At 45.2% G+C, this 21,370-nt stretch overlaps 1 protein-coding gene across 1 annotated transcript in view; it reads left to right on the forward strand.

Annotated features, from left to right (window-relative positions):
* ENTPD6 (ectonucleoside triphosphate diphosphohydrolase 6) overlaps positions 1-21,370 on the forward strand; it is a 66,393-nt gene that overhangs the window by 25,717 nt on the left and 19,306 nt on the right. The window contains exons 4-7 of the mRNA XM_040351019.1: positions 6,025-6,168; positions 16,433-16,508; positions 16,650-16,685; positions 18,366-18,454. Coding sequence (XP_040206953.1) covers positions 6,025-6,168; positions 16,433-16,508; positions 16,650-16,685; positions 18,366-18,454 — 345 coding nt within the window. The remainder of the gene's footprint in view (positions 1-6,024; positions 6,169-16,432; positions 16,509-16,649; positions 16,686-18,365; positions 18,455-21,370) is intronic.

Below are 21,370 nucleotides of genomic sequence, written 5' to 3' on the forward strand. Positions count from 1 at the left end.
AACAAAAATTAGAATATATATATATATATATATATATATATATATATATATATATATATATATATATATATATATATATATATATATATATATACAGAATTGTCCGTCTTTTTTTCTTTTATAGCGCAAAAAATTTAAAAACCCAACAGTGATTAAATACCACCAAAAGAAAGCTCTATTTGTGTGAAAAAAAGGACAAACATTTCATATGGGTTCAATGTTGTATGACTAAGTAATTGTCATTCAAATTGTGAGAGCACCGAAAGCTGAAAATTGATCTGGTTAGGAAGTGAAGTGCCCAGTGGTTAAATTATCCACACTCCTTACCTTCTTAAAGTGGCATTAAACCCAAAAACAAATATCTATTCTACTGCAATGTACTAAATCTTAGATCTGGTGGCTGTTTTCATTTCCTCCTTTTTTTTTTTTTTTTTTTTTTTTTCTTTGTGATCCGGCCAGTAAGGCATGGTTTACACTGGGTGCACAAGAGCATACGCCCGTGCAGAGCTGTCTTCTGAGAGGCTGTCTACAAAGTTTAGGAGTGTGTCCTATGGGAATGTTTGAGAATTCTTCCAGAAGCTCAATTGTGAGGTCAGGCACTGATGTTGGATGAGAAGGCCTGGCTAGCAGTCTCACATTTTAATCCATCCCAAAGGTGTTATATCGGGTTAAGGCCAGGACTCTGTGCAGGCCTGTCAAGTTCCTCCACCCCAAACTCACTCATCCATGTCAGAACAGGAAGGGGCCATCCCCATACTGTTGCCACAAAGTTGGGAATATGAAATTGTCCAAAATGTCCTGGTATTTCTATTATGAATACTTCTCCATTTTTTTAGAAGTGACCACATGCACTCTATTCAGAGCTGTATATGGAGCTTGGAGAGCTAGAGGAGGAGAAACCACAGCACACTGGTCTGGACTGAGTGCTCAGCACAGCCAGAGATTGGACTATGCTTTTCTGTCATGCCTAGCATGGTCAGCTTTTTATGGGAAAGCAGAGATACTGGCAGGAACACCAGGGATTTAACACAAAGAGAACAGAATACTTTTGTATACCAAGTACATGGCACATATCAGGAAAATTTAAATGTTGGGTTTACATATTCTTTACCAGAACAAGCTTTCCAGCAAAAGCGGCAGTTTGAGGGTTGCCACTGGCAGGGGTGCTTCATCTATATAAAACCTTTATCCCAAAAGAAAAACTATGGCTGTAACTGCTTAAAGCCCGTGAGTTAAAAAATATATATCAGCACAAGGGATATCAGTTCAATGTGTTCTTTGTGTTGCTGGCTTCTGCATCGATGTTTTGGTGCAGTGGAGGTTTTTAGAACAGCAGGTAGAGTGCCCAACCAAACCCGCCTTTTCTGCCTCCTCCATTCATAGCAGTTGCACTACAGCTTCTATGAATAGAAACCAATCTTTAAATGGAAGAAGGGTGGATAAATGAAAGGTCCACTTCATCCATTCATAGATTCTGTTTTATTCATAGAAGCTATAGTATACCTTCTGTTAATAGAGGCGGGAGGTGCACAGTCGGCATTCTTGACAGGTTCATATGACATGGCTCTAGGCTCATATTAACCTCTGGAAGTTTAAGGCTGTGCGGGTAGGGAAAGATCAGAGAAAAAAAAACAGCCAGCAGTGCAAGGGACACTTCACACTGATTTGTAAGTAGAGTCCCTTGTGCTGATTTAAAAAAAAAAAAACGTTTTTTTTTTTTTTTTTTTTTTTAAATAAATAAATAAATGATATACTTATCTTCGCTGTGCAACGACATTGCAGAGTGGTTCCTCACCAGTTCTCTCCACTCCTCCGTGCTATGGAAGTCACCTGTGCAGGCACACTCCCGAGCCGGGCTGTATGTGTCCATAGACACAGGATTTAACTGGCAGCCTATGGTTTGGAACAAGTAGTAGAGTGTTTTATCTTAAAGTGGTTGTAGGCTGACTTTTTTTTTTTTTTTTTTACCTTTTGTGCCTTCTGTGCATATGAGCAAATGCACATTGCTTGGTTAGTCAGTACACACATTTAACAGAATTATAAGTCAACAAAGTGCCTTGTACCATGAAATGAACTGTTTAAACTGTCTGGAGATATCAAGGTTTTCTCCATGGATGAAGGACTACAGTAATATTTGCATAACCGTGTCAAATAACCAAAACCTCTTTTAGATGTGTTTAGAACTGAAACCATGCTTTAACTAAAGCTTACCATTATGAGAAACTGCTAGGTTTATTCTGTACAGATGGGGCAAAATCAAGTGTTCTGTTTTCTCCATTCAGAAAAAATTGTGGTTTATGCAAATACCACGTTATGGCCACTAGATGGAGCTGAGGATCATTTATTCCTATGATTCTCCACTTCATCTAGTGCCTATAATGCAGTATTTCCTGTAAACCACTTTATTTTAAATGACTGAATATTTGACCTGTAGAGAAAATAGAATATATATATATACTGCTCAAAGAAAAAATGAAAGGAACACTTTGAAAACATATCAGATCTCATGCTGGATATCTATACTGATATGGACTGAGTAATGTGTTGGGAATAGAAGGATGGCACATCATTTAATGGTAATGAAAATGATCTACCTACAGAGGGCTGAATTCAAAGACCCCTCGACCATCAAAGTGAAAAAATTATACAGCAAGCTAGTCCATTTTGCTGAAATTTCATTGCAACAACTCAAAATGGTCCTTTGTATGGCCCCCAAGTGCTTGTATGCATGCCTGACACCATCAGGGCATGCTCCTAATGAGACGATGGATGGTGTCCTGGGATATTTCTTCCCAAATCTGGACCAGAGCATCACTGAGCTTCTGAACAGACTGAGGTGCAACCTGGCGGCACCGGATGGACTGAACCATAATGTCCCAGAGGTGTTCTTTTGGATTTAGGTCAGGTGAGCGCGGGGGCCTTTCAATGGTATCAATTTGTTCATCCTCCAGTAACTGGCTGCATGCTCTTGCCACATGAGGCCGGGCATTGTCGTAAACCAGAACTAACTCGGGACCCACTGCGCCAGCGTATGGTCTGACAATGGGTCCAAGGATTTCATCCCAATACCTAATGACAGTCAGGGTGCCATTGTGTAGCCTGTAGAGGTCTGTGCGTCCCTCCATGGATATGCCTCCCCAGACCATCACTGACCCACCACCAAACCGGTCATGCTGAACGATGTTACAGGCAGCATAAAGTTCTCAGCGGCTTCTCCAGACCCTTTCACATCTGTCACATATGCTCAGGGTGAACCTGCTCTCGTGTGAAAAGCATGGGGCACCAGTGGCGGACCTGCTAATTCTGGTGTTCAATGGAAAATGCCAATCGAGCTCCACAGTGTCTGGCAGTGAGCACAGAGCACACTAGAGGATGTTGGGCCCTCAGGCCACCCCCATGAAGTCTGTTTCTGATTGTTTGGTCAGACATTCACACCAGTGGCCTGCTGGAGGTCATTTTGTAGGGCTCTGGCAGTGCTCATCCTGTTCCTCCTTGCACAAAGGAGCAGATACCGATCCTGCTGATGGGTTAAGGACCTTCTACGGCTCTGTCCAGCTCTCTTAGGCCCGGTACACATGGGCAAACTTGTATGATGAAACCGGTCCGTCGGACCGTTTTCGCCATACATGTCTGCCAGAGGGCTTCTGTACGATGGCTGTACTAACCATCGTACAGAAGTCCGCGACAATGACGCGGCGACGTGGGCGGGCCTGCCATTTAAAGGCTTCCACGCATGCGTCGAAGTCATTCGACGCATGCGAGGGACGGCGGGCGCTCGGACATGTACGGTAGGTCTGTACTGACGACCGTACATGTCCGAGCGGGCAGGATTCCAGCGGACGATTTTAAAACACGTCCAGGAATATTTGTCTGCTGGGAAAAGGCCCGGCGGGCAAATGTTTGCTGGAATTCGGCCCGCTCGCGCCTACACACGACCGAACATGTATGCTGAAACTGGTCCGTGTGTACATGTATGCTGAAACTGGTCTGTGTGTACGAAACTGGTCCGTACACACGACCATGTTTGGTCGTGTGTACGGGGCCTTAGAGTAACTGCCTGTCTCCTGGAATCTCCTCCATGCTCTTGAGACTGTGCTGGGAGACACGGCAAACCTTCTGGCAATGACACGTATTGATGTGCCATCCTGGAGGAGTTAGACTGCCTGTGCAACCTTTATAGGGTCCAAGTATCGCCTTGTGCTACCAGTAGTGACACTGACTTTAGCCAAATGCAAAACTAGTGAAAAACAGCCAGAAAAGATGAGTAGGGAAAAACAGACACCTCCACCTGAAAAAACATTCCTGTTTTGGAGGTCGTCTCATTGTTGCCCATCTAGTGCACCTGTTTGTTAATCAGTTTCAGCTGCTTTGCTGTTAATTAAAATTAACAACCCCCTCTGTATACACCCCCTCCCCCTCTGCTACTTAAAGCGTAGGTTCACCCAAAAGTGAACCTCCGCTTTTCGGGACCCCCTCCTCCGTTGTCACGTTTGACACCTTTTCAGGGGGGAGGGGGTGCAGATACCTGTGTAAAACAGGTATTTGCACCACTTCCTGGTATAGACTCCCACGGGAGTCCGGCCTCTCCGCATCACCCCCCGTTGTGTTCTGGGAAACACTCGGCTCCCAGAACACAACGGGGACCAGTGGGAACGGCGCAGCGCGACCCGCGCATGCGCAGTAGGGAACCGGCAGCTAAGCCGCAGCGCTATATAATGTGTGTGTATGTGTGTGTGTGTCAGTTCATCCAGGAAAATGGCTGGTACATTTATTTTGGGGGGTGTGTGTGTGTGTGTGTGTGTGTTACCCATGGGTAAATGCAACTCCTTGCCTGGGGTAGCATAGCCTTTTCTGTAAAGACCCTGTTAATTCCTATGCATGCGGCAAAAATATTTTTCAAAAAATGAGTGTTTTATGGGAATGAAAGTACACAGGTGCAAAGGCCTGGCCTTGACTGAGGAGAATGTACTACACCAGGAAAGCTATACAGGGAAGATCTCAGGACATTGTTGCAATTATGTACTCATGAAGAAGGGGTAATCCTTTGAATCCTACACTAAAAGTGAAGTTATCCTTTTAAGTATGAGGCTGTATTTAACACTGGTATACGTCCCTTAAAGAAATGGATGTGAAATCTAACAGCAGCTTTCAAACTTCTGGCAGGGTGGATAAAAATAATTCTGATTTTTAAATTAAAAAAAAAAAAACTTTTTTCTTTTTTTTTTTTATTCATTTTTATTTTGATAAATTGCTTTTGGTGTAAAAATAATTTAGTTTATTCATCATTAAATGGAGCTTAATTATGTAGCATGAGGCTGTATATTCTGCAATATTGACATTTTTTGTAAACTCATTCAATCTGCAAGCTTAGCTGAGCTAACATGCACTGCATTGATGCATTCACACAATTTCACAGTAATCATGAGATAAAACAAAGTTCAGGAATATTCCTTTATCCCATTGTTTTACAAATCTATGTACACTACAAATTGTATGATTTGTTTGAAGAGAAATTCATCTGTACCAGGCTCTAAGTGTGAGGAGGAAGGGCAAGCCACAAAATTGAAATGAAATATTCTATCTACCAGCAAGAATAAGTCCTTACATTTAAAGAGCACCTGTCATTTCAGATCCATCATGGCAGTGCCTGTTGGCGGGCATCCACTCACCTGCTGCCGCCACATCCCTCACCTTGTTGTGTCACTGCCACATCACCAGTTGTCCCATTAAAGTGAATGGGACTGTCGGTGAGTCAACAGCAGGTCAGAGTAGGAGCCGCTGTGGGACAGAGATGACAGTTGCTCATTAAAAATTATGATTTAAATCCAATCCAACGTGACTCTGACTCCAACAAACATGACTAGGCATGATGGGAGTTGTAGTTCCTGAACAACTGGAGGGCCATAGTTTGGAGACCCTTGGTATAAATCATTGGTTTCTCATGTCGCTGTACCAACCTATATGTTCATACCTGTGGAAAGGTGTGTACTTTATTTACACTGTTTGTTTCTTTACCTTTTTCAGTGCGCTGTAGGAATAAAGGAGCTGTTGGATATTGCAGTGTCAGAAATACCAAATGACCTCAGGAGAACCACATCACTTGTCTTGAAAGCCACAGCGGGGTTACGTCTCTTACCAGGGGAGAAGGCACAGAAGCTGCTGGATACGGTAACTGCTTTGTGTCTTCTGTGTATGTGTGCACTCATTGTTTACAGCTAGGGTTGCACCCATACCAGTAGCAGTGTACCAGTATCAGTGGCGATACTAAGCATTGGTACTTGTGCAAATGTTCCACTACCTAAAACCGATACTTTCAGGCTCCGTTCTTTTAAAGTGGATGTAAACCCACTGACAGCAAATTTATAGCATTAGCACATTTCTACTCTATAATGCAATACATGCCGAATGTATGTACCCTGTTATTCAAAAAGTCCCCCCCCCCCCCCTTACCTGCTGGAGCCCCGCAATGTTGCAGAATCTGTGGGCATTTCATTTTTCGGGGGGCGGAGTCGTGAAGTCAGCGGACTCCCCCGCCCACCACTACACGCCCACGGCCAGCCAGGGGGGAGGGGAGGGTGATGTGAATTGTGCACTGTCTACAGAAGCTGTGCATGTCTGCAAGCTAGTGCACGAGATATGTAAATAACCTGTCACTCAAAGCAAGGACTTTGGTTTTATCTGGAAGTCTGTTTTATTTCACTGAACAATAAATAGAGGATTGCTCAGCGCTGGATTAACTCTGTGTGGCAAGACTGGGCACAGATGATAGCAAATCTTATTCTCTACAATGTGACATAAAAAAAAACCTTTAACTGTCAGTTTGATTCCCCCACTGACAGCTAAAATGTGTGTGTGTGTGTGTGTGTGTGTGTGTGTGTGTGTGTGTGTGTATATGTATATGTATATATGTATATATGTATATATATATATATATATATATATATATATATATATATATATATATATATATATATATATATATATATATATATACACATGCAATTACCGGCTAAGGAGCAGGGCCACCACTTCCTTAACAACCGATGACTCATTCAGCAGTCAGTTGGATTTCCCTTTTGACAGCTGAAGTATAAACAAAGTCACAGCAAATTTGGAGCTGTCAAAATAAAATTTTAAGCAAGCGGGCAATGTTTATCAACAATATTGCTCAGCAGCTAATGCAGAAGGATAAAAATAAACATTTTCATTTTTTTATCCTACTGTTTATTCATCTACAGATCAAAGGGATGAACTTAGATCTGCAGATGTTTTGTTTTAATGTTTCTGTTTAACATCTTATTAACCACTTGCTTACTGGGCACATATACCCCCCTCCTGCCCAGGTGAAATTTCAGCTTTCGGCACTGCGTCGCTTTAACTGCGTCGTGCGACGTGGCTCCCAAACAAAATTGACGTCCTTTTTTCCCCACAAATAGAGCTTTCTTTTGGTGGTATTTGATCGCCTGTGCGGTTTTTTATTTTTTGCGCTATAAACAAAAAAGAGCGACAATTTTGAAAAAAATACAATATTTTTTACTTGTTGCTATAATAAATACCCCAATTTTTTAAATAAAACTTATTTTTTCTCAGTTTAGGCCGGTACGTATTCTTCTACATATTTTTGGTAAAAAATAAAAAAAATCGCAATAAGCGACTGGTTTGCGCAAAAGTTATAGCGCCTACAAAATGGGGGACAGAATTATTTTATTTATATATATATATATATATATATATATATATATATATAATTGTTTTTTTTTTTTATTGGGACTGCGACGTTATGGCGGACACTTTTGACACATTTTTGGCGCCATTTACATTTATACTGTGATCAGTGCTATAAATATGCACTAATTTACAGTATAAATGTGACTGGCATTGAAGGGGTTAACACTAGGGGGTGAGGAAGAGGTTCAATGTATTCCTTGCATTGTGTATTCCCTGCATTGTGTTCTAACTGTAGGGGGAGGGGGGTGACTGGGGGGGGTGACCGATCTATGTCCCTATGTACAAGGGACACAGATCGGTCTCCTCTCCAGAGACAGGACGCTGTCTCTGTGTAAAACGGCAATGAGACGATGATCTCATATGTTTACGCGCAAAGGGGCGGACGTCAATTGACGTCCACTTGGATTTTCGGATCCGCGCTGTAGCCATCATTTGACTATAGCGCGGATCCCAAGCTGTTGAGCCTTAAAGTGGTTGTAAAGCCTTAAGGGTTTTCTTAATGCATGCTATGCATTAGGTGAAAAACCTTCTGTGCTGCAGCTCCCCCCAGACCCCCCACCCCCTCCCTTTTTTTTCTTACTTGAGGCAGAGCGACTCCAGATACTGTCTCTCTCCTCATTGGACAGATTGATAGCAGGAGCCATTGGCTTCCGCTGCTTTAAATCAAAAGCTGTGACGCGGGAGGTGGCAAGTCCCGCTATCTGTATCAATGGACACGGGACTCTGGAGCGAACCGTGCAGGTGCCCCCATGGAAAGCGGCTTTCCGTGGGGGAACTCGATGAAGAGAGGCCTAGAGCCCTGGTTGGGGACCCCAAAACAAGGGGATTGGGGGCTGCTCTGAGCAAAACCATTGCACAAAGCAGGAAAGTATATTATGTTATTTAAAAAAAAAAAAAAAAGTTGGAAGTTGACAGCAGACTCCTCCTGCTCACCATGTCGTCATGTAATGTGCTGTAACCATTTCTCTTCCGTTCATGAACGGACACAGCAGCCTTTGACCTTAGGGTTATATCCACTTGCTTCCAGGAGAGTTAGGCAGAAAAAAAGCACTTTAAGTGTTAACAACACTTTCCTCAGTGCAGCTCCTCCCAGGGGGCGTGGTTCCCCAGGTATAACCCACACCCTGCTCTAGCAGCCTCCGTTTTTCTCTGCCTAACGTCAGAGGACAGGCCCTCTAGAGTCCTGTACTCTGGAGATTTTTTTTCGCTTTTTATTGTTTTGTTCCTGCATTTTTGAATCCTGTGATTCTTCTATCAACAGCCGACTGGGTGACAGGCTGGGTCTTGACTCTTGTAGTCCCCCCATGTTCGGCCATCGAGCGTGTGCCGGCCCTCAGCTCAGCTTTGGGTCGTCCACGACAGGCCCCATTGCTTCAGGGGCGGCCGGGGAACTTCATGTTCCAGGACACACATATGACTGGTCTCTATGGCTTTGTCACAGTGTGTCTGGCCGACAGCCATGCCGTTAGTGGACGTTGGTTCTGTCTGAGATACCTCCAGCTGGTGGTCGCAGGACGGGTAAGTAGTGACCCCTTGCTCAGGTAAGGTGGTATGGCTGGTGTTTTCCCCTGGGAGGTCGACTGAGGGTTCACCCTGCTTTCCTCTCTCCCTTATTTCCTCTCCCTCCTTCCCCATTTTGGGTAGCGGCTGTGAGGGGGGGCCTTCTGGGGTCTCTTTATTACCACCGGGGCCTGTGTGTATAGTGGGGGCTGTTTTTTTTACTCTGGGGGGTGCTGCTGTATGCTGCTGTGTAGTGTGAGGTGTTTGGTGCATCACTGTGGAATTTAAACTGCACCACGGCCGCCATTTTGCAGTGGTCGCGGTTTACATAGCTTGGCGGCCATTTTCCTGTAGCCCGCTGGTGATTTTTACCTCAGACGGCGGCCATCTTGGAAATGTCTTGGCCTCCGCGAATGCTCCCGGAGGTGACAGACGCAGCACAGCCAGCACATCAGAGCGCACCTAGGGTTTTCAGCTCTCTCTGCAACCGGGTGGGGTGGCGAGTCCCTGGGTGGCTTCACCTTCTATTTTTACAGCCAGGAGGTGACCGGTGGGGTGTTCTGCCTTGCAGTACACAGCAGTGGGGCAACATGGACCTGTTTCTGCCCTAGCAATGCCTGAATTATACTTTAATCCCCCTGCCACATCTGTTGAGGCAATGTCGGTGAAGCAGCTAGTGCCCAGAAGGGGGGTACAAAAGCGCCCCCTCCCTGAGCCTGCTTCTGGGGATATCTCTGACACAGATCTGGTTGTTCATGTCAGACGATGCAGGCTTAACCCACACGGACTGTGAGGATGACTCTGCCAGGGTCAGTACATGATACGGGATTTGTCTTATTTCTGCGGTGATGCTCATAAATTTGAGGATGGCGGGGGCACCGGATTTGCCGGTCCCTTTTGGGTTCCGCAAAACCGCCCAGCACCGCTAGAGTATTTCCCTGTATTCCATGTTTGGAGCAATTGCTATGTATGGTTTGGACACTCCACAAAGTTTTTCAGTTTGTGGCCCTCCCGTTCGGCTTGGCATCGGCACTACAGGTTTTCACCAAGGTGCTTGCCCCGATACTGGGGATCGCTATCATGGGATGTCTGGACGACCTTCTCCTGCGAGCTTCTTCAGGCTCAGAATTAGAGGACGTGTCTATCACGTGTCAGACTCTCCAGGAGTTCGGCTGGCTTCTGAATATCCAGAAGTCAGTGTTAGTTCCGTCTGAGACTGGAATACCTGGGACTCGTCCTAAATTCCACAGAGGCGAGAGTTTTTCTCCCAACGGAGAAACTTCAGACTCTGCCATCTGCAGTGCAGCAGTTGTCGACCCAGAAGTGGTCATCTCTTCGATTCTGCATGAGGGTTCTGGGTCTGATGGTGGCCTCTTGCGAGGCGGATCCGTATGCCCAATTCCACACCCGGGTGCTACAGAAGGAAATTCTGTCACTTGGGACAAGGTCCTGTCATCTCTGGCTTACCAGATTCAGTTGAGTCAACTGGTCAAGTCTTCCCTGGTGTGGTAGCTGGCGTCTCCGGTGCTTCAGACCGGGAAGTCGTTTCTGCCGTGCCACTGGACCATGGTCACGACGGATGCCAGCCTCTCTGTTTGGGGGGGGGCGTTTGGGCCACCCAGTCTGCCCAGGGGCACTGGACTCAGGAGGAGTCCCGTCTGCCAATCAATATACTGAAGCTCCGAGCAATCAAGCTGTGCCTTGCCAGGTGGTCCCTGGATCTGCAGGGTCGACCGGTCAGGTTCCAGTCCGACAACGCCACGATAGTGGCGTACGTCAATCATCAGGGGGACACACGGAGTTTAGCTGCAGCGATGGAGGTCGCGCACATCCTTCGGTGGGCCGAGAGGTCCGTTCCGGCTCTGTCGGCCATGTACATTCCGGGTGTACAGAATTGGCACGCCGACTACCTAAGTCGCCAAACACTGGACCAAGGAGAGTGGTCACTCCACCCGGAGGTGTTTGAGTCTGTGCTCCAGACGTGGACCTTCTAGCGTCCCGTCTCAATCGGAAGGTGCCACGGTTCGTGGCCAGGTCAAGTGACCCGTGGGCGGACGCATCAGATGCGTTGGTGGCACCTTGGGGTCGCTATCGCCTAATCTACGCCTTCCCTCCTCTGAAGCTTCTTCCTCGCTTGCTGCGCAGAGTGGAAGCCGGAGGAATTCCAACAATCCTGATCGCCCCAGATTGGCCGTGCCGCTCCTGGTCCACGGACCTGGTGCATCTGGCGTCTACCCCTGAGAGAAGATCTTCTGTCGCAGGGTCCGATCTTCCACCCTGCTTTACAGTCACTGGCTTTGATGGCGTGGCTGTTGTGAGCCAGGAACTGAAAGACCGAGGCCTTTTGGGCTCGGTGGTCTCTACCATGCTGCGTGCAGGGAAGTCTACTTCACGTAGGATTTACCATCGTACATGGAAGGCCTACATCTCTGTGTGAAGAGATGAAATGGCACCCTCGTACATACGCGGTGTCTAGGATTCTGCTGTTTTTACAGCGGGGAGTGGATCAGGCTCTCTCCTTAAGTACGGTTAAGAGTCAGATTTCGGCTCTGGCTGTTGGCTTTCAGCGACCCTTGGCGTCGCACTCTTTGGTGCGTACGTTTGTACGGGGGGTCCGGCATGTGGCCCCTCCGGTGCGCCATCCACTACCCCCATGGGACTTGTATTTAGTCCTTTCGGTGCTTCGGGATGCTCCCGTTGAGGACATTTGGAAGATCCCCTTGTTGACTCTGTCACAAAAGGTGGTTTTTCTGGTAGCAATTATCTCGATCAGACGGGTGTCTGAACTGGCGGCCTTGTCTTGCAAGGCTCCCTACTTGGTCATCCATAGGGATAAGGTGGTGCTGCAGCCTCAGCCGTCTTTTCTCCCAAAGGTCGTTTTCGGCTTTTCACATTAATGAGGACATTGTTGTTCCATCCTTATGTCCTCAGCCAAAAAAACAGAAGGAGGCCAGTTTGCATTCCCTGGATGTGGTTCGGGCCCTACGAGTGTACTTGTCTGCTACGGCTCTGTTCCGGAAGTCAGGCTCACTGTTTGTGTCGGTGGCTGGTCCTGAAAGAGGCCTGGCGGTCTCGTCGGCCACCATTTCTAGGTGTATCCGACAGGTTGTGATTCAGGCCTATGCTCTGAAGGTGCAGGCGCCTCCCTTTCGGGTTACGGCGCATTCGACCAGGGCGATTGGTGCCTCTTGGTCTTTCCGGCATCAAGCCTCTGTGTTACAGGTGTGTAAGGCAGCGACCTGGTCATCGGTCCACACTTTTTTTCAAAGTTTTACAAGGTGGATGTGAGTGCATCTTCTGATGCCGCAAGGTGTTACAGGCGGCAGTTTAAGGTTGGAGTTCCTCCGTTGAGTAACTCCGGTTTTGTTTGGGGTGTAACCTGGTTTGCTGTGTTTTCCCATCCCTCTAATTTTTTGACACTGCTTGGGGACGTCCCTAAGGTCAAAGGCGGCTGTGTCCGTCCATGAACGGAAGAGAAAATAGGATTTTTGTACTCACCGTAAAATCCATTTCTCTGAGTTAATGGACGGACACAGCACCCACCCCTCCTTTTTGTTTGTACTGTTTGTTACGAACTGAGGCTGCTAGAGCAGGGTGTGGGTTATACTTGGGGAACCACGCCCCCTGGGAGGAGCGGCACTGAGGAAAGTGTTAACACCTAAAGTGCTTTTTTTCTGCCTAACTCTCCTGGAAGGAAGCGGATATAACCCTAAGGTCAAAGGCTGCTGTGTCCGTCCATTAACTCAGAGAAATCGATTTTAGGGTGAGTACAAAAATCCTATTTATCCCCACTTGTCTGGACCTTTCAATTATATAGGATTTTACAGGCTTTCGTGTGCATTTATAATGTTTTTATTTCTTTCTGTTCAATGGCAATGCAAAAGCAGCTTGATGCAGGCCAGAAGTAAGTCAGATGCAACTGTAAATGGTACTCTAAAGCATGCAACCTGAATGCATGCTGCATTTTCCTGTACACACAAGCCTTGATACACTCAGCTCAGTAAATAAAAGGAAGATGAAACTGTGACTGCACTTGGAAACATGCCCACTGGAAAAGGCAGAGATATAGTGTAGTATGTAAGGGAATCCCACCCTTTAATTTGGTTCTCGGCTATGTTGTATAAAGCAAGCTGGCGATGCTTACAGCGATTAAGTACTCGGTACACTGGGGTGTTTGCACCATCTGAACCCATCAGTGAGCTTTATTTATTGGATCAATAAAATCCATTACTCTAGGCACACAGGGTGGGAATAGACTTTGTTTAATCTATTTAGTTGATTTAATCATGGGTTTTGGTTAATTGTCTTTTAGCATTACCCTGTCAACTCATATTAAACTTTAAATCAAAGAAAAAGCTGCTACTTCCAGGGATACCAGATTAAAATCACCTAAAACAGCTCCTTTAGCTGCAAAAGTATTCAAGAACAAACAAATGGTTCACAGGGCAGAAGTCGATGATCAAGTGATTCATTAACCACTTCAATACCAGGCACTTCCGCACCTTCCTGCCCAAGGCAATTTTCAGCTTTCAGCACTGTCGCAATTTAAATGACAATTGCACGGTCATGCTACACTGTACCCAAACATTTTTTTTGTCCTTTTGTTCCCACAAATAGAGCTTTCTTTTGGTGGTATTTGATCACCTCTGCGATTTTTATTTTTTGCGCAACAACTAAAAGACAGACAATTTTGAAAAAAATAACGTTTTTATTTTTTTTCTGTTAAAAAAATAAGTGTTTTCTTCTTCAATTACCGGCACCGATGTGGCTGCACTGATGGGCACTGAGGAGCACCAATGAGGTGGTGCTGATGGGCACTGATGGGCGGCGCTGATGGGCACTGATGGGCGGCGCTGATGGGCACTGAGAGGTGGCATTGCTGGGCATCACTTGTTTTATATTTTTGCCAGTCAGTGCCCATGTTGCCAGTCAGTGCCCATTTGTGGGCACTGATTGGCATCTATTGTGAATATTTTTTAACATGTGGATGGCCATGGTGTACATACCTGGCCATCCACATGTTGCCCCCTTCCCTGGTGGTCCTGGTGGCTTCCCTAGTGGTCCAGTGTGGGCATACATGGGGGGGCTACGCTGATAAACAATCGCATCTGTCAGACGCGAGTGAGGAAGAGCCGTTCAAAGTGATTGAAGAGCCACCGGAGGCTCTTTACCGAGATCAGAGATGCAGGGTGTCAGACTGACACCCCGCATCACTGATCGCCATACTGTGCCCCCACGGGAGCGCGCCGGCATGTTATCCTGCTGGACGTCAATAGACGTCCAGTCAGGATAACAACCACTTCCCGGACGTCAATTTACTATTGGGCGGGAAGTGGTTAAAGGATATCTGTTTTGTCTCTATATCAGGCTGGGTTCACACTAGTGCGAATTGGATGTGGCTTTTCACGCATCCAATTCGCATGACAGGAGAGTGTGACCCGCTCTCAATGGAGACTGTTCACATACTTCCAGGGCGGCACAGGAGTCCTGTGCATCTTTTGGCTCTGCTTTTTAGCGCCAAATTCAGGCAAAGATTCAGCCCTGATTCGGAGAACAGGGACGCACTGGACCCCTGCTGTGAGCCGCATCCGTCTGCAGTGTGAATCCAACCTCAAACTGTAGGTGGCTGAGCAGCACCCTGACACCCTACTATAGGGGTATTGAATTAAAATTCACAAGGTCCGGTTAGTAAAATTTTCTTCCAGCAGAGGTCCGAATATCATATCGGTAACCGTGGCACATTTTCGTATGTTCCTGCAGCACCATGCAGCTTGGTGCGTTGCGATTTTGGGGGGAAAAAATCAAGTATTTCTTTCTCTGTTTCTTGCGAGTAGTGCAGCCCATTAAAATGGATCCAAACCATTATAATCCCTCCACCATGTGATACAGCTGGGGTAAGGATCTGATACTAATTTTGAACATTTCCCCACATGGGATCTTGCATTTCTGTTGTACTGAGAAGAGTGGAAATGACTGCTACTTGTATTTTCTAGAATGTGTTCTGTGCCATACAAAGCAATAGAAAGATGGGGGGTGCTTAGAAAGCTGGTCTCTGGGCTCACCTTTCAATACAATTTCAGTACAAAGACTGCTTTCATGTAAATAGGAGATGATTTGCTGCTTTATGGAAGAGGCTTATGGCATGATTAAAGAAGATGCATAGAGGCTGCCATTACCATTTGAGCATGCCAGCTCCTGGCTGTTGTGCTGATTCTTTGTGTTTGATGCAGAAAAGGAAATGATTTACAGCACAATTCCCCCCCTCACCCTCATTTTTTTATTATCCTGCGGACGCTCCCTATCCTCCAATGATGCGCCTCACTGGTTCAGAGTGTGCACTGCTGTTATTTCTGAGCACATGCTCTGCCTACTATAATTCTCAGAGCTTAAAAGATAAGTTCACCTCACCTTTTGTTAAAAAAAAAAAAAATGCACATATTTTTTTTTTTTTGCAGGTAAAATAAGTGCATTAATTTTTTATTAGGAGCCTACAAAGCATTGCACCCACGATCAGCAAATCAGGGGTGCAACGCAGGACTCCTGCAGACTGTCTGTGTAAGCTGTCTGCTTGTACATCGTACTGGCAGGCAGTTTCACACTAACAGACCGAGTTTTACAGCGCCGTGGTGGTTTATCGAGAACTACAAGCCGACAGGTGCAAAGGTTCTTGGTACTTGTAGTTCATGCATTCGCAGAATTTTTTTTTAAATTGCGATGGCAAGTTCGGGGGGAAACGAGAAAAGATCCCTGGTTTGCTGTCACTAGAGGTGGTGGGTCAGGGAATGGCAGCAGTAGGAACGTTGCATGTTCCACCCTAAAAATTGAGTGGATCGTATAACGTGTCTGAAGGTAGATGTGTAGTCCATCTCGGAGTCCAGCAGGAAAGGGTGGTTACGTTCACAGGCACAAGGGAGACATGGTAAACAAACTTAGCCACTCAAGAGAAAGTCTGATGGCAGAAAAAAATCTTGCATTTCAGAGATGAAACGAGAGATCGAAGGCACATTCTAGTTCTATTTAGATATATTGCTTTTATTTAATCAAATGAGTTTAGTGTCACTTTAAATCACACAGCCAGGCAGGTAGCATTTTCTTTGAGACCAGCAATGGCAGCCCTATATGTCCCCTGTGACAGTGTCATATTGAGCCACAAGTACTGATGGGCATTTATGCTTGTTGATTCTTTCTTTTTTTTCCTGCTTAGGTAAGAGATATCTTTAGTTCATCTCCTTTCCTCGTTGGAAAAGACAGTGTTTCAATCATGAATGGCACCGATGAAGGTAAATGGTTACATTCATGTACAACTGTCAAATTTGGATGAATGAATTGTTTTGTCTAGTGATGTACGTTAAATTGCTACAGTTTAGGTCTCTGACTTGACCAAACGCCTGACTGAATATTTTTTTTCTCTTTGTGTTTAGGCATTTTCGCTTGGATTACAGTAAACTTTTTAACAGGTATGATCAATTACATTCAAAGCATTCTTTTTCCAACCAAACCCCCCCCCCCCCCCCCTAGCCAAGCAGTGACTGCAGCCAATCATATGCAGTCACTTTGTGAGTTTTCCGACATCCACAGGAGCATCGATTGTCAGAATACAGTAGCTGAAAGAGGACGTTCCTCTACTTATAAAATAATGTACTACAGCGCTACTAAATAATCAAATATATGACACCAAAAAAATAACCAAATAATAATCCCTGCATATAAAAGGTGAATCAACCAAAAAAGTATATATGTTAAGTGAATAATTAATGCGCAGAAAATTAACTCTGATGGTGTGAAACTTAAACAGTACAATGGTAATTGCAGTGAAAGTGAAACAAAACCATAAACAACAGTCCCAATAGTGATTAGGTATGTGCAAAACCACTACACTCCCTATATAGGGAAAAAGGCTGATTGGGATGACTTGAGTGGGATGCGCCTCCCTGTTTTCAGTTGGCTGTCCCACTGGCAGGTATAAGATCATCCACGCTGACACAGCTTATGCAAAGCAAGCAGAAAAACCTTATTGCGCAATACAGTAACCATCATTGGCAAATATGTGACAGGCTTCTGATATGGGCACACTCACAAATCACCCGGACTCAACCGGCAACAACAAGCCGCTCAGGATGGATGTTCTCCTCATTCGGATATGTAATCCGTCATTCCAGTTCATAGCTCCTCCCCCACGCGTTACGTCACTGGACACGTGACTTAGTGTAGTGGTTTTGCACATACCTAATCACTATTGGGACTGTTGTTTATGGTTTTTGTTTCACTTTCACTGCAATTACCATTGTACTGTTGTTTAAGTTTCATACCATCAGAGTTCATTTTCTGCACATCAATTATTTACTTAACATATACTTTTTTGGTTCCTCTACTTATGCAGTGTAGAAATCTTAAGCTGACTGAACAAAACAAAAAAAGAGCGAATAGCGTAATCGGATTCCTCTCCTACCACCCCCCAATATGACAGCGGGATCCAGCACTGTCATAAATACACTGATCGTCAGCTGCAGCCGCTGATCGACAAGTGTTCCGACACTGTCAAACGGGATGACACCCATTGATTCGGTCCCTGCTGAATTGATCGAATTTCAATCCATCTAGATCCAATTTGGCTACAGCGCATAAAAAGTTGATAAGGGATGGCCACACACTGATCGACATTTGATCAGTCCCTGCTTAATTGGCCGAATCTTGATTTGCTAATGGCCAGTATGGATGAGCTCCAGCATGTTCGCATGGTACACGTGCAGAGCCCACCAGGAAGTCTGCACTGCGCTAATCACAGCCAGGGAGACATTTCCCGATCTCTGCAGCCGAGCATCGGGAAATGTCTCCCTGCCTGTGATTAGCGCAGCGCCGTGCAGACTTCCTGGCGGGCTCTGCACGTGTAACCAAGTGAACACGCTGGAGCTCATCCTTAATGGCCAGCTTTACTGTGTATAGGTAGCCTAACTAGGAGTCTGTAGATCAGTGTAACCTTCTAAAAATATTTCCAATTTCCCAGAAAGACTTAGACCTTCAATTTAAATCTTTAGGCTTTGTTGAGCTAATGTTCCAGTCTAGTTACTTACTGTGTAGAAAGGGCTGCCGTCATGTGCATTTTATATTAACTCTGTGTGACATTGTTGTGTTAACAGGGAGTTTAACAAATCCATCTGCTAAACTAGCTGGAATGCTGGATCTTGGTGGCGGATCAACACAAATCACCTTCTATCCATATGATAAGGTATTACTTGTACAGGATGTCACATTTTACCGAATGTTAACCACTACCGAATGTTAAAATCCGCATTTTTTTGGTCGAAAATTACTCAGAACCCCCAAACATATATATATATATAATTTAGCAGAGAATTTAGAGAATAAAATGGCGATTGTTGCAATATTTTATGTCACATGGTATTTGTGCAGCAGTGTTTTTAAACGCAACTTTTTGGGAAAAATTTACTTGCATGAATTAATAAAAAATGAAAAAGTAAAGTTAGCCCAATTTTTTTTGTATAATGTGAAAGATGATGTTATGCCGAGTAAATAGATGCCAAACATGTCACGCTTTACAATTGCTCGCAACTGTGGAATGGCGACAAACTACGGTACCTAAAAAATCTCTAACGGAAACCCTAAATGGGACGGGGGTTAACGCCGTTTAACCACTTAAGGACTGCCTCCTGCAGATATACGTCAGCAGAATGGCACGGCTGGGCACAAGCACGTACCTGTACGTCCTCTTTAAGTGCCCGGTTCGAAGCTCCGTGACCGCGGACCCGAACGCCGCTGGAGTCCCACGATCGGTCCACGGAGCTGAAGAACGGGGAGAGCTGTGTGTAAACACAGCTTCTCCGTTCTTCACAGTGGCAGCTTCATTGATCGTGTGTTCCCTAATATAGGGAAACGCGATCAATGACGTCACATGTCCAGCCCCGCCCCCCTACAGTTAGAAAAACATATGACGTCACACATAACCCCTTCAGCGCCCCCTAGTGGTTAACTCCTAATCTGCAATTGTAATTTTCACAATAAACAATGCATTTTTATAGCATTTTTTGCTGTGAAAATGACAATGGTCCCAAAAATGTGTCAAAATTGTCCGATGTGTCCGCCATAATGTCGCAGTCACAAAAAAAATCGCTGATCGCCGCCATTGGTAGTAAAAAAAAAAATGAATAAAAATGCAATAAAACTATCTCCTATTTTTTGTAAACGCTATAAATTTTGTGCGAACCAATCGATAAACGCTTATTGCGATTGTGTTAAATAAATAAATAAAAAAAATAGGTAGAAGAATACGTAACTAAGCACGGATTATAGTGTGAAACGCGTAGGATGTTCTCTCCACTTTTTGCTGTATTTTGTAGTGCATTTTCCACCTATTTTAAAATAGACAACCTACGGGTTTTTTGAAAGTGCGGCTGTCCATTCTTCTAGCCTCTACATTATGGTGTATATAGTTATGGATTTATTTATATTTTTTTTAATACTAGTAATGACGGCCATCAGTGACTTATAGCGGTATTGCAGTAGAATATCGGACACTAACACTTTTTACACTTTGTGGGAACAGTGACACTAATGATGATCAGTACTACAAATATGCATTTTTTACTGTACTAATGACCTGGCTGGAAAAGGGTTAACATCAAGGGCGATCAAAGGGTTAACTGTGTGCCTAGCTAGTGTTTTTTGTGTACACAGCGTGATTCTTTTACTAGGGGAAGAGACCAATCCTAGTGTCTGCTTTGCAGAGACACAGGCTCATCCCTTCCCCCTCCTGTCAGAACTGAGATGAGCCTTGTTTACATAGGCATATCTCAGTTGTCTGTGTTTTACCAGCAATCAACTGGTGAATCGTCAAAGCAAAAGCGGCCCACCAGGAGTCCGGGGGCATGCCCCCTGCAGGTGGAAATGCAGAATTGCATATGTATACATGCTTCTGCTCACAGCTGGGGGAAAATGTTAAACTGACTTCCTTCATTAAACATTTTCACCGCTGCTCCTCTGAGAGCTCTGGGAGAACCTTCAAATGACAACACATAAAACTAAAGCAGAGCGCTGATGTAAGTGTGGTATAAGAAACTCTTTATATAAATAAAAAATAGCCAAATGGGCACTCGCATGATGTAGAAGGAAGCCCCCAAGCACACTCGGAGCAGGCGGAAAACATCTGGGAATTCCATGAGAAACATGGACTGGATGAGTGAATAGACATGGCGGGGGCATGGTAACATGTTTCAAAGCCCATGGCTTCTTTCTCAAACCTCCCTGCCACGCCCATTCACTCTTCTAGTCCATGATGTTTTTCATGGGTTTCCCCCAGCTGTTTTCCATCTGCTCCGAGTGTACTGGGGGGGGGGGGCTCCTGTGTCCCACTTCAGTCTGAGTTCCCTTTAGCATACACTGCTGTGCAGTGTGTAAGATCTAGATGACAAGGCAGGCTTTTTTGGAATGTTGTGTCTGATAGGCTTGTGTTACTTCTTCAAGTGAGTGCCACCCAGAGATACAAAATGTGCTATTTGCAGAATTGCCAGGTAACCATAAATGAAAAAAAGATTGAAAAATGAAAACGAACGCAGCCACCACATTTAAGGACTTGGAAAATCAAATCTTGTTTTTAGATTTAGATGCACTTTGATTTAGTTTGGCACTAGTGTGGTTCCAGGGCATCTCCCCGGCTGTGCAGAAGCTTGCAGTAGACAAACGGATGTCTTACTAATACTTTACTAAAATATGACACTGCGCTTCATATCCTTGCACTAGTAAGTTTTACTGAGAGATCAAAATCTGGCTCTGCCAGATATAACCCTTTATTGCATTTTGCTCCTTACGAAGATTCATCTAGGGCAGTGGTTCTCAACCTGGGGGTCGGGACCCCCTCGGGGGTCAAAAGACGATTTGCCAGGGGTCACCGATTCCTGGGCTGTTCCAGAAGCCCACACTGCACTCTCACCCTTTTTGAGGCTGCCCAGCAGGGCTGTTCCTGGAACCCCACGGCCGTCCACTCAGCCTCTTTGCAGCCGCCCATTCAGTTCACGGCATGGCTTGGGGGCAGAGACTAGTCAGCTGACTAGTGAGGAATGTGAAGTGGGAGGGGCTGGAGGAGACCCAATCTCCTGATTTCGGCAAAGGTGTCACTGCTACGAGACCC

The sequence above is a fragment of the Rana temporaria genome, chromosome 4 (assembly GCF_905171775.1).
Source record: "Rana temporaria chromosome 4, aRanTem1.1, whole genome shotgun sequence".
Taxonomy (NCBI): Eukaryota; Metazoa; Chordata; class Amphibia; order Anura; family Ranidae; genus Rana; species Rana temporaria.